The sequence below is a fragment of the Elephantulus edwardii genome, unplaced genomic scaffold (assembly GCF_000299155.1).
Source record: "Elephantulus edwardii isolate Elephantulus edwardi_28Jun2011 unplaced genomic scaffold, EleEdw1.0 scaffold00001, whole genome shotgun sequence".
In the NCBI taxonomy this organism is placed as follows: domain Eukaryota; kingdom Metazoa; phylum Chordata; class Mammalia; order Macroscelidea; family Macroscelididae; genus Elephantulus; species Elephantulus edwardii.
Window position 1 is genome coordinate 6,528,914 of NW_006399751.1, and position 13,482 is coordinate 6,542,395.

The 13,482-nt window shown below is 40.2% G+C and overlaps 1 protein-coding gene across 1 annotated transcript in view; it reads right to left on the bottom strand.

Annotated features, from left to right (window-relative positions):
- LRRC36 (leucine rich repeat containing 36) overlaps positions 1-13,482 on the bottom strand; it is a 38,745-nt gene that overhangs the window by 18,579 nt on the left and 6,684 nt on the right. The window contains exons 3-5 of the mRNA XM_006878695.1: positions 10,518-10,710; positions 9,613-9,709; positions 7,123-7,205 (exon numbers count right to left, since the gene is read on the bottom strand). Of these exons, the coding sequence (XP_006878757.1) occupies positions 7,123-7,205; positions 9,613-9,709; positions 10,518-10,710 (373 nt within the window). The remainder of the gene's footprint in view (positions 1-7,122; positions 7,206-9,612; positions 9,710-10,517; positions 10,711-13,482) is intronic.

Below are 13,482 nucleotides of genomic sequence, written 5' to 3' on the forward strand. Positions count from 1 at the left end.
CCCCGACCTTTCCAAGCATGATGCTGTTTTCCCCAAGGACCAACTCCTAACAACATGCCCAAAATAGATGAGAGGAGCGTTACCACCTTGGCCTCCAAAGAGCAGCCTGGTTGCATTTTCTTCAGGATCTATCTGTTTGTTCTTGGGGCAGACCAATGGAATATTCAGTACCCTTCTCTGATACCGCAACTCAAAAGGCATTGATTTCTGCCTTTTTCCAAGCGGCCGGAAAGGTGACGGAAATCCAGGCCGAGCGCCCTACCAGAAACAGCTGACCATCTTCCTGAACAAAAAGAGTCCTGGTGGGTGAAACCGGCAGGGAGAAGCTCCCGCGTTATTACAAGAACATCGGTCTGGGCTTCAAGACACCCAAGGAGGCCATCGAGGGCACCTACATTGACAAGGAATGCCCTTTCACTGGTACTGTCTCCATCCGAGGGCGAATTCTGTCTGGTGTGGTGACAAAGATGAAGATATAGAGGACCATCATTATCCGCCGAGATTACCTCCACTACATCCGCAAGTACAATTGCTTCGAGAAGCGTCACAAGAATATGTCCGAGCACCTGTCTCCCTGCTTCTGAGATGTCCAGATCAGCGACACTTGTCACCGTGGGCGAGTGCCGGCCACTGAGCAAGACCATGTGCTTCAGTGTGCTCAAGGTCGCCAAGGCCGCGGACTCCAAGAAGCTGCTCCAGAAGTTCTGCTGGACACCACCATAGATGAAATAAAGCTATTTTTTTTCCCATTAAAAAAAAAAGGCATTGATTTCTCTTCTGTCATCCTCAGTCACTGTCTAACTTGGCTATATATCCTAAGTGAGTATAGCAACCCTATAATAGAGAGTAAAACTGCCTTCATAGGGTTTATGAGGTTATAAATCTTTACATGAACAGACCCGTCCAGCTCCTATGGGGCCACTGATGCTGCCAACCCAAAGTCACGTGGTTCAAATCCAATAGCTGTTCCACGGGAGAAAGATGGGCAGTCTTCTCCTATGCAGTTTACAGACTATGAAAACCTGAAGGTCACTTCGGAGTTTGTTCCAACTCGACAGTAATGAACAACATTTAATACATGTGCTGAGCAAACAACTCAAGAAGATGGATCCTATGGGGGGGGGGGAAATGTGGCATCAGAAATAGAGGAAGACTCAGTGACAAGCTAAGTTATGCAGGTGATACAAACGTGCTTGCCAAAACTCAAGAGAACTTGAAGGGCTCACTGAAGATCAAAGACTACAGTCTTCAGTGTAGATAACACATCAACAAGGAGAGAGCAAACATCCTCACAACTAAACAAACAGGCAACATCATGATAAATGGAGAAAAGATTGAAGTTGTCAAAGATTTCATTTTATTTGGATCCAGGATCAATGCTGCAGCCAAGAAATAAAAGGCTGACTGCACTGGGCACATCGGCAGTCAAGAAGCTTTTCAGAGAGTGTGAAAGAGCAAGAATATCAGTTGAAGGCGAAGGTAAGCCTGATCCATGATATTTTCAATATGCATGTGAAATTAGGACAATGACCCAAGAACACTGAAGACATGCTGCCTTTAAATTGTGGTGGTGGTGTTGGCAAAGAGTTTTGAATGTGCCACGAACTTCCGAAACAATAAACAATTCTGTCTTGGAAGAGGTGCCCACAGGGTGCTCCGTAGAGGCGAGGCTGGTGGAGCTTTATCTCACATATTTTGGGCACGCTATCAGCAGGCTCCAGTCCTTGAGAGGGACCCTCCGCTTGGAAAAGTGGAGGGTCAATGAAGAAAAGGAAGACCCTCAAGCAGATGGGACTAGCACAGTGACCACACAATGGGTTTAAGCACTGAGGGAATTGTGAGGACGGTATAGGGTTGGGCAAGGTTCCAGTCTGTTGAGTATGGAGTCAATATGGGTTGGAGTTGCCCTGATAACACCTAACAACAAGAGCAGCAAAGCCGAAGCAGTGGCAGTAACTTAGAGGCCAGAGGAACAAGAAAATAGAGATAATACGCAGAGGAGTTTGACCGGAGCATTGAGCATGTGTAGTTGAGAAAAAGTTTCAGCTGAAGAGAGAAATTATGGCTAAAACTTGGTGAGGAGGCTTTATATTTCAGGAATTTAGACTCAATTTAGCAGGCAGTGGGAAATGGAAGGTTTTCTTCAGGGAATTATCATTAGTTATAATAGCCATACTTTTTTAAGGTAATTTATCTGCCTACAAATTACAAAATGAATTGCATGAAGAATAGCTGAAGGCAGCACCATGTAAAGGTTGGAAGGTCACTCATTAATGGCAGACACATAAGACAGGGTTTGCAACTAAGCTCTGCAATTTACTGTGTAACTAAAACAAGTTATTTACTTCTTTAGGTTTCCATTTTCTTACCTGTAAAATAAGAATAATTAACCACTATCTTCAAACTGCTTGGAAAATTAGAGAAATAATGAAGAATGCCAGGCCTAGGGTTTAGACTCAGTTAATAATAGCTGTCAAGCTTGCCTCTGAAGAAGCTAGTCTCAGTTCAACTCAATTCACTGCCATCAAGTTAGAGCCAACTCAGAGTTGACTCTCCAGAGAGTTTTTGGAGCCAGTAAAATTCTTGGAAGATTTCCCAGCTTCTCCTCTCAGAGTCACAGGTGACACATAAAAAATGAAGAAAGAAGCACAATTAATGACCTAATTCAACACCTCCATCAAATAGAAAAACAAACCAACCAACCAATCTAACCCCACACCCTCTGGAAGAAAGGAAATTCTAAGGACAACAGCTAAAATCAATGAGCTAGAAAACAGAAAAACAATTATCAACAAGACCAGGAGCTGGTTCTCTGAAAGGGTCAATAAAATAGTCAAACCACTGGCAAACTTGACAAAAGAAAAGAACGACACAAATAATTCAAATAAGAAATTATGGAGGTGGCATCACAAGAGAACCAGATGAAATCAAATCGATAATACTGGAATATTAAGAAAAGCTATATTCTGATTGATATTGCAAGGATGGTTCAACATAAGAAAATCAATGAAATTAATCACATGAAAAAAATAAAAAGAATCCTATGATCCTATCAATTGGTATAGAAAAGGCAATTGACAAAATCTAATACCCCTTCCTGACTAAAACATTCAGCAAAATAGGAATAGACGGAAATGTATTGAACATGGTAGAAAACATATACAAAAAACCAAGAGCCAACATTATTCTCAATGAAAAATGACTAAAGCCATTGCCCTGTGAACAGGAACCAAACAAGGATGCCCATTCTCACCACTCCTATTCAGTATTGTATTGGAAGTACTTGCTAAGGCAATATGAGGCACCTATATTGGCAAAGAGGTGGTAAAACTGTTCTGATATGCAGACAATATGATAGTGTACACAGAAAACCCCAAGGATTCAACAAAAAAACCCTGCATCTGTGTTGTCCCTCCACCTTTCCAAGCATGATGTCTTTCTCCAATGACTGGTCCCTCCTGACAATAGGCCCAAAGTATGTGAAATGGAGCTTCAAAATCTTCACCTCCAGAGAGCAAGTTGGCTTCACCCTCTCCAGAACAGACCTGTTTGTTCCCTTGACAGTCTGTGGTACGTTCAATACTCTTCTCCAGCACCACAACTCAAAGGTATTGATTCTATTCTATCATCCTGAGTCATTGCCCAGCTCTCTGATGCATAGGTTCAGTTCTAGGTTTGAAGAGTATGTTAGAGGGAGTGCTCTGTCTTCTGCTATTCCAGTTGTCTAGCTATTTTTTTAATAAGAATTTTTATTTGGCTCCACATTTTTTTCCTGTTTTGTCTGAGACCGAGTACTGAGATCCTGGTCAGAACAATCAGGTACCATGTAATTCTTCTGGTCCAGGGTAGATAATTTTTGTGACTTATGTAGACATGTTTCTTCTCTGAGTTTATGGCTACTTTTTTACTGTTTTGCTCCTCACACAAGTTGACACTCATGGCTGATCTTTGGTGGTCATTCACAAGTTTTTAAGATGTTCGAGGATATTCATTCCACAAGGAAGTAGATCACGATTTTTGTGAACCTTTTTCTGTCAGTTGACTAAGTTGTCCCAAGCGACTATGGTCCTACAGAGAAAGCTTTATTTTGAACTGAGCTAGTAGGAGTTGTTCTCCAGAAACTTTTCTCGGAGCCTGCAGCGTGACCGTCAAGGAGGCCTAAACGCTGTAATCATATTGGATTACCAGGAGTGCTTACAGGCAACACTCCCTAGGGGTCCAGCACAAACAATTTTCAGTAGAAAAGAAACACTGCTTAACCTTTCAAAGTAGCAAAATAAAATTTATATCTATAATCCAAGCAACAGCTGGAGTTTCTGAGGAACTTTACAAAATAAACGGGCCTCTATTGAGTGAAGCAGGCTGTTTGGATTGTGAACAATCTGAGATTGTTCCTTTCAAAACATTTTAGCTCATGGAGTGAATCTTTTTGTGTGCTAATTGTATAATGTGACACAAATAAAGCTGAATTCCATTCCGACAAAAAAGGTAATCAAATTACGCGTCAATGTATTACTCTTTGTCTGGAAGTAGACATACAGGTGCTTGTAAGGACACAGCCTTGGAAACCCTGTCTACTCTGTCCGAATGGTCACTGTGAGTCAGAATATACTTAGTTTGAGGTTAGCACCTAGAAAATAGACTGGAAAAACAAATAATAAAACATTAACTGTGGTTCTCCTTAGAGGGATAGCTTATGATTAAAATGTCATTCTTTATGTTTTTCAGTATTATACAAATTTCTAACAATAAAATTGTCTCAACTTTGAAACATAAAATATTCTGTTTTTAAGGTGAAATCAAGCAATCCACGCTTCCATGACTCACATGCATTAAGACTCTAAGAAAGGAAAGTAAGAACCAGAGCTTCCTACAACTTGTTAATGTCAGTGTGAAATGACTTGTCATATAGCTATATAAGAAGTCAAGAAAATAAATTACTTAAGTGAATAATACTAGAAATTTCCTTATATATAGTAGTATCTGAAAAGGACAAGAGCTAAAAAAATTGCCAAGGACTTTTAGTAATTGCTTCAGATATCAACATAATGAATTGGATTCAATTATTTTTTAAAAAGAAGAAGAAAATACTATACCTTAGAATAAACTGGGAACCCTTAATGTCTAAAAAGGATATTCAATGTATTAAAGTTATTTGCTGATATTTTAGAACGATCTTTTTTACAATCTATATATAATTCAGTAACTCCTTCAAAGGGACCTTGAGATAGAAGAACATTTTCCCATGTAAAAGGTCATTGGACTTATCTTTGATCAAAGAGTGTCAAGATAAACCATAATGAGGAACAAAGTATTTAAAAAGCAAGGCAAATTTAGGTTTACTTGTGCTGACTTACTAAACTATAGAGAACAATTCAATGTGTCTTCCACTACATCAAACAAAAAATTATCACATCATTCATGTGGTGAATATTATTTGAAACTGTTCACTACAAATGTGATGGGAAAACCTGTGAGCCTGCTCATTACATGTTGTTGTTGTTGTTGTTATGTGCCGTCGAGTCGCCTGCGACTCATAGCGACCCTATGTACAACAGCCCTAAACTCCGCTCTGTCCTGTGCCAATCGCACTGTCTCTGACACTCCCATCCCAATTTTCCCAGTCACTGAATCAATCCACCTCAGAGAGGGCCTTCCTCTCCTGCGCCGTCCCTCCACCCTCCCAAGCATGATGTCCCTCTCCAAGGACCGGTCTCTCCTCACTACATGTCCGAAGTAAGTTAGACGGAGCCTCAGAATCCTTGCCTCCAAGGAGCCACCCGGTTTAACCCTCTCCAGGACAAATCTATTTTTTACATAGCTCATTACATAGTAGTCAGTAAACCCATGTTTCCATGCCTACTGGTGCTCTATCCCTGTCAAGGATTGTAAATTTGAAGAGAGGCTTTAGATTCTGTCGGAAAGTGACAGGGGATCGGGAAAGAGACAAATGCCAGTTACACCCAGAAGCAAAATCTTTGCTGTGATGAACACACGCTATTGTTCACTACAGATTAGCAAGTAAACCTGTGCTCACCTTGGTGCTTGGGTAATCTGACATTGCCCACAGCAGTCCATTGGCCGTGTGTACACCTACGTTCATAGCAGCGTTATTCACAATAGCAAGAAAATGGAAACAGCCCAAGTGCCTATCAACAATGAACGGATTGAGAAATTGTGGTACATTCACAGGATGGAATACTACACGGCACTAAGGAACAATGATTTTGTAAAACATAACTTGGGAGAGTCTAGAGAGCACTATGCTGAGTGAAATAACTGAGCCACCTAAGAACAAATATCACATCAGGTCACTACTGTCAAAATAGGAGGACAATGGAGCAAGATAAGGATAAATGATCAAAAGGGCAAGGATAGAAGAGGGGCAAAAAGAGGGAAGGGAGAAGTCACGGAGATAGCAGAGATTGGTGTGTGGATGGGGATGAAGTTATGGAAAAGATGCAAAGGGGACTTGAAAAGACAGGATGATAACAGGTACAGAGTAATTGTAATTAGTTGTATAAAATATAATGAATATGAATGATTATATGCAAATAAAAAAATTGAAATGACTACATTGGAAGTCAGCTTCCAAATGCGGAAAGCATTCCCCTAGCCTGTGACGCAACCATTAATGCGGCATAGCCACTTTAATCATCTTGGATTACCAGCAGTGCCTCCAGGCAACACTCCCCAGAGATCTAGCACAAACACCAGAGATTCTGCAACTGCCAAACGTTTGGTGGAGAAGCTTAGAAGACCCAGGGTGGGAGCTGCCAGGGAGGAGACAGCTTTTGATTAACAAGTTCGTCACCTTAGCAATATGTAGCACCTATTCTCTAAGGTAATGCCATTCTCAGTGTGCACTAATGATGGCAAGTGATAGCAATGCAATGGAATTCTCTGAGAACAGCCTGTGCTTCGCTGGTTTTTAGGTCAGGCCGAATCAACAGGGTCCTTCTGGCTGTGAAGGAGGAGGAGGAAAAATACAGCCACCAAATCTGTGCATGCTTCCAATCTGTTATGGCTCTGTTCTATTTCTTTTCTCTTACCCACGATTCACCGCAAAAGGTGAAATTACTCATGTTTTAATCATCTTATAATCCTGGAGGGAAAACTTACCAGTTTCAATCCTGTTATCAGCATCAGAAATGACCTTGGATGTGACTCTCTCATTTGTCACACAATTCTTCATTGTCTTCTCCCTGGGGTTGCCACATAACTTATTAACGAATAAGTTAATAAAATTAGGCAGATGATGATTTATAAAACTATCAGTAAATGTTATTTTAAAAACTTAATTTACAGTGATTGGATTTTTTTTTCCTCCCAAATGCTCCAGAAAAAAGATTTGTCCTAATGGAAAAAAAATATTTTTACTAAAAATCACAAGAAAAAGGGCACTATCATTTAACCTTTATAACATGAAAGACTTCCAAACTTAAGCCACCTTGTTCTTTTGACACAAATTTAAGTTTAAATGTGTAAGGGATTAAGATGCCTACTTAGGAATTTAAAAACTCATAACTAGAGCACAGGAATGGAAATATTGCTGCCAAGAATTACAATAGAGAAAATGGTAACCATTGCTTAGAAAAACCAACAAAGACAGGCAACGGTGTGTGCACTTGACTGATGTAACTACCTTGCGGGTGGTAGGTACAATTTAGTCTAAGTTCCGGGCACAGCACATCCACGACTTCATCTCATCATAAACTAACATGCCTTCCTTCGCTCTTATCTCCACTTAGAAGTGATGAAACTGGGAAATTGGAAGACTTTTTTTTTTTTTAAATCCTCCCTCAAGATTCCAAGAACTTGTATGCTATTAGCGATAATCCTGGGTACACGAGTCACCTTTTACCTCTGGTTCTGCCGACACTGCTGGCAGTCCAGTCTGCTTTCACAACGATTACAGCCTTGGAAGCTCTGTGGAGCAGTTGAACTCTCTCCTGCAGGGTCGCTATGGGGCAGAAGCCACTCCATGTCAATGGGGTTTGGGGTGGTCTTTTTTTTTTCAATCACTATATGGTAACTTGGAGTGCCTAGTGACACTATGGTTAAACACTCTGCTACTAACAAAATCACTTGTTATGCATCAGAGAGTTGGACAATGACTAGGGAGGATAGAAGGAGAATTGACGCCTTTGAGCTGTGGTGCTGGAGAAGAGTATTGAATGTACCATGGACTGCCAAGAAAACAAACAGATTCATCATAGAGAGGGTTAAACCAGGCTGCTTCTTGGAGGCAAGGATTCTGGGGCTTCGCCTGACATACTTTGGACATGTTGTAAGGAGAGACAGGTCTTTGGAGAGGGACATCATGCTGGGTAGAGTAGAGGGACAGTGCAGGAGGGGAAGACCCTCTATGAGGTGGATTGATTCAGTGACTGGGGTACTCGGGATGGGTGTGTCAGAGGCAGTGAGATTGGCACAGGATAGAGCACGGTTTAGGGCTGTTGTACATAGGGTCGCTATGAGTCGCAAACGACTCGACAGCACATAACAACAACAACAACAACTAACAAAAAGATAGGCAGTTAGAATTCGCCAGGTGTGCCATGGTAGAAAGATGTCACAGTCTACTTCCATAAAGATTTACAGCCTCGGGAAGCCTATGGGGCTGGTGCACTTTGTCCTGTAGGGTCATTATGAGTCAAAACTAACTTGACAGCAGTGAGGTTTGGTTTTTTCCCTACAGAAGTCTCTTCCAATTGAACTGGTTTTCCCCCAGAGGCCAACAGACCAAAAAGACTCTGCCCTTGGCTCCTGTCTGAAACCAATAACTCTAGCAAAGCAGTGAGGTTTTATATATAACTAAAAGGATTTTTTTAAAAATAACATGCTAAAGATGGAGTTCATAATCTGCCTTCCTAGTAAGTTTATTCGTTATGCACCAACTCATTCCTGTATTTCTACTGTAAACACATTCATGCACTCAGAAGAGGAATTACTTTGTAAAATACATATACAGATATGTTTTTTCAATAATTCTGAATTTTTAATTGATATTTTTAATGAAAGTTTACAGACAACTTGGATTTCCTTTCATTCATTGTTGCACATTTTCCTCCTTAACCCCCCCCCAGTTCGCTTTTCTCTTTAAAAAGATTCTTTCATTGTTGCACAATTTCCTCCCTCCCTGATACTTTTTTAAAACACTCAATTCTGTCTATTGCAAAAAATTCAGCTGCTTATAATCAACTAAAATGGAAAGTAATCCAAATAGCCATCAATCTGCGAACAGTTAAACTTCCTGTGACACATTCATATAGTAGAATACTATATGATTACGAGGAAATGAACTCTGATACCAGTAATATATATAATACAGATGACTCTCAATGTATTCGCTAAATAAAAGAGTCCAGGTACAAAACACTGTACACTGTATTATTTTGCTTCTAATTATACTCAAAGTAGATCCAATAGTTAAAAAAAGCAGGAATGTATGCACAGAGGGCCCCATTTTTATTCCAGATTGAGTCTCAATATGCTAGACAAGCACTTTTATTCCTGATCTAAGGATATAGTAATAGGGAGTTAAAGAGAATTCTTCGTGTTGAGAACCAAACTAAAATAATAACCACAATATAGATTTGAGAATCTTACCTTTTTTCCACCTCTAATAGAAAATTTTCACTGTTGCCCAATTGACTGAAATGCAGTTTGGCGGCTTTTCTCTCACTGTCACGTACAGTCCGGTCATCTGGGGGCAAACACAGGGACCTGAGCATGTCTCTTTTCTTTTTTAAATAAACAGCAGTGGGTCAGAAAGTCAGATTCACACAGTACAAACCAAGCACCAGACTCATTTTCTTTCATTTGAGAAGTCACAGAATAATGCCACTATGTTGTCACTGGAACAAACAGGTAACCCAGGGAGACTACAAGGGATGCCATAGCAACAAGCACCACGGAAAACAATGGCTTCAGGAAAGTAGAGCTCAAACAGTAAATAACCCAAATGGGTCTTAATGGAAAGGCTCAAGTCAGACCCTTTTCTGAGTCTGGTTTCCTTTTATGACTGTCAAGGCACTAAGATCCCCAGGGGAAATATGAAAACAGAATTTTGTATCAATAAGAAGTGTACACTCAGCAATAAAATTATAAGGTAGTTCAGACCAGTTCATTTGCAAGGATCTTTAGTGTTCCTTCCCAATGAAGTCCTGAAAAGTGGTATTAGTTTTCTGTTGCTAATACAATTGCTGGATTGGGACACCTGGAAAAATAAATCTCAACCTAGAAGCAATTGTGTTGGGGAGGAGATGTTTTGGCAAATGGTCAGCTGAAGAAAACAAAAGCTGGGAGTAACTGATAAAATAATAGATTACCCTTTAATAAACCAAATAAGATTGATTTGCCATACATGCTGGCAGCACAGAAGAGTTACATAAATGTGGACAAATAAAAATATATTCCCTGCCAGTGTTACTCTGGGTCTACAGCCAAAAAAGTTAGGAGGCAGCTGATTTAAGTAAGATTCTAAGGGCAAGGACAGGGGAGGAGGGTCTCACCCAGTTTTTCCAGCGTTTGTAGCGTATACACAGCAAAGAGCCTATAATCTGTATCTTTCCTGACAACAGGATTGAGTCTCAAATCGAGTTCTTTGAGGAAGGGTAGAGGCTGGAGGCGGGACACCTCCACTAATGAAGGAATGTTGTTATAATATAAATTCAAGTCTTGGAGTGAGGATAAATACTGGATACCCTGCAAGGAAAAGACAACATTATAAAATAGCTCATTAGTAAGGAGTGAGAAACAGAGAAAAAGGTGGCACTGTACATATTACTTCTCTTCCTTAAATATGTCATCCTAGTTCTTAGGGCTGAGACACATTCAGTTCTCAGAGAATCAGAGCATTGCCATTCACAGGCACTAGGTGTTTCAAAAATTAAGTCATTCACATAGATGATACATTTCTTCCTTTACAAAAATCTAGTATACAAATGTTGTTAGGTGCCATCAAGTCAACCGCAACCACAGCAAGCCTGCTCTAGCCTGTGCCATCCTCAACACCTCTGCTATACTCGACCCCGCTGTTAACAGTCACTGTGTCAATCCAGTTAGTCTTCCTCTCTTTCACTGACTCTCCACTTTTCCAAGCATGACATCCTTTTCCAAGGACTAGTCCGTCATAAAAAGATACCCAAAGTATGTGAGAGGAAGCTTCAAAAAGCATCCTGGTTGCACTTTCTCCAGTACACGGTTGTTTGGTTTTTTGGCATTCCATGGGATATTCTGTGCTCAGTTTCCTATGTCTCTCTCGTCTCTCACTCCCGGATGCAACCCTTCCCAGCTGGAGCCAGGTTAGAGGGTCTTTTGCATTTCTCTCCTCCTTGCCATCAACCACTCTACCAATTCCACAGCACCTCATTTTACTACAGAAAGAGAGGTAGAAAGACAAGCAGATCCTTCCTTTTGAAGAAAACTTTTTAGATTTGCAAACATACACTGAAAAATTATAATTTAAAATTATAATTAAAAATTATAATTTAAAATGGATTTTGAAAAAGAAAGAAATGCTTTAAAAAATTACGTGTATGTGAGTGTCTGACTGCCTAAGATTCTCATGAGTCCGAGTCAAAGGATCAATGGGCGCTGGGGAAACAAGAGAATGAGATCTCCAATCCCTCTCTCCAGGACGAGTCTGGGATCTTTTCTTGTCCTTGTTTCCATTTTCAGAGTTAATGTTCTTTATCTCCTTTGGTAAAAATTATACTCCTTATTCAGATCTGTGTGTGTGTGTGTGTGTGTGTGTGTGTACGCGCGCACGCGCGTGACATTCTTGATATTTTTGTTCATTTTGAGCGACATTTTACAAATTGTACTGGCTTTTCAATCATCCACACACATTACGTTTAATAGTATTTTGATTGCTTAGTGGGTAAAGAGCTGCACTGCCAACTCCAAGTCATGTGGTTCTAATCTACCAGCTGCTATGAGGGAGAATGGTGGGCCATCTCCTCCCAGGCTAGTCACAGCTTCTGAAAACCTGCTGGAGGGTCAGCTGTGAATCAGCTCCCACTCAACAGCATATAACAACCACGTAACTAGAAAAATCCAAGAGAAACTCAAACCAAAAACCTACAATCTTCCTCCTGTACTAAAACCTGCTACTGAAATTTTTTAGACAGTTAAAATTACTTCAGTTTGGTATTTTATTAGCTGCTTTTGCTCAACTTTAAAGTTCAGAACAATACTTCAAAATAAGTATATACATGTATAATCACATTTTTATTAAAATACCATAAAAAGAATTCCATCTTTTTTACTTAAGAGAACATTTTCCATCAAGAATTTGTAACTTAATGATTTTATTCTCATTTAAAATTACCATCCTAACATTTCAGGAAATTTAGAAAATGCAAAGATAGGTATAAAATATTTCCGAATAGCTCCCTGTCTTACACTATGATGCATTTCTTCCCAGGTCTGAATTTCTCTCTGGCTAAAGGATCAGTGGGTAGAATTCATTATCATTGCTTTAAGGCCCACCCTCAGGAAATTAGACCATAAGGACCACTTTTAAAAGGGTCTAATGTCTCAGCTCAAGTAATCATTCCATGTCTCTCACTGTAAAAGTCAAGGGAACCATTTCTATCCTCCTCTCACTCATCCCACTTGATACTAACTCATGTCAAAGTTACAGCAGCAGTAATTAGAAAATATTCTCTCCCCACTCCCAAAAAAATTAAGCAAAGTGATTGAGAGCTGCATGTAGGCAGACAAACCACAGATGCAAACTACAAATGGGTTGCAAGTCAGGACATAGCGGACCCTCCAGCGGGTTTACAGAGGCAGTTAATTGCACAAGAAGACAGTGCCCATCTTTCTTCTGTGGAGTAGCTGGTGGATTCAAACCAGGAGCCGTCAGAATTGCAGTGCAGCTTCTTGCCATTAGGCCACCAGAGCTCCCCACAATTGTGTTAGGAGAAAACAAGTACACTTAGTGAGCGTTTCCTGGGGGACAGTCGCGGGAGTAGCACTGTTAGGTGTTGCTCTATTTGATTATTTGTGCTAACATGATTCACTTTCATGACAGTGGTTCATCTAATTTAAAGAAGAAAGAAAGAGAATAGCAACAAATTCCACCAGTGTTCACTTAAGATTTCAGCCTGAAAAAGAAAAACAGATAAACAAATATTGGGAAGCTTTTTCTAAGGAGGAAATGGTAATCTTTAGAACAAAGGAAAATCCCAGGTTAGGAGAAGGTAGAGCAGAGAACAACAGTACAGAAAGGGACAGGTCTGAGAAGAGTAAAGTATGAGATTAACTGACACCCACTGAGGGTTCTCAAAGGCTCATGTACAGATGCACAGAGGAGATCGAAGGAACTCTAAACAAAAACTTTCTGAGACTGATGGATCAAATACAAATAGCAGTTAAAAAATACTCTAAAGGCTAACTTCAACTTGGAGTCACTACTTTTAAAGTGTTCTAAAGGAGTACTGATAGTCTAGTGGTATGGAGATGTACAGC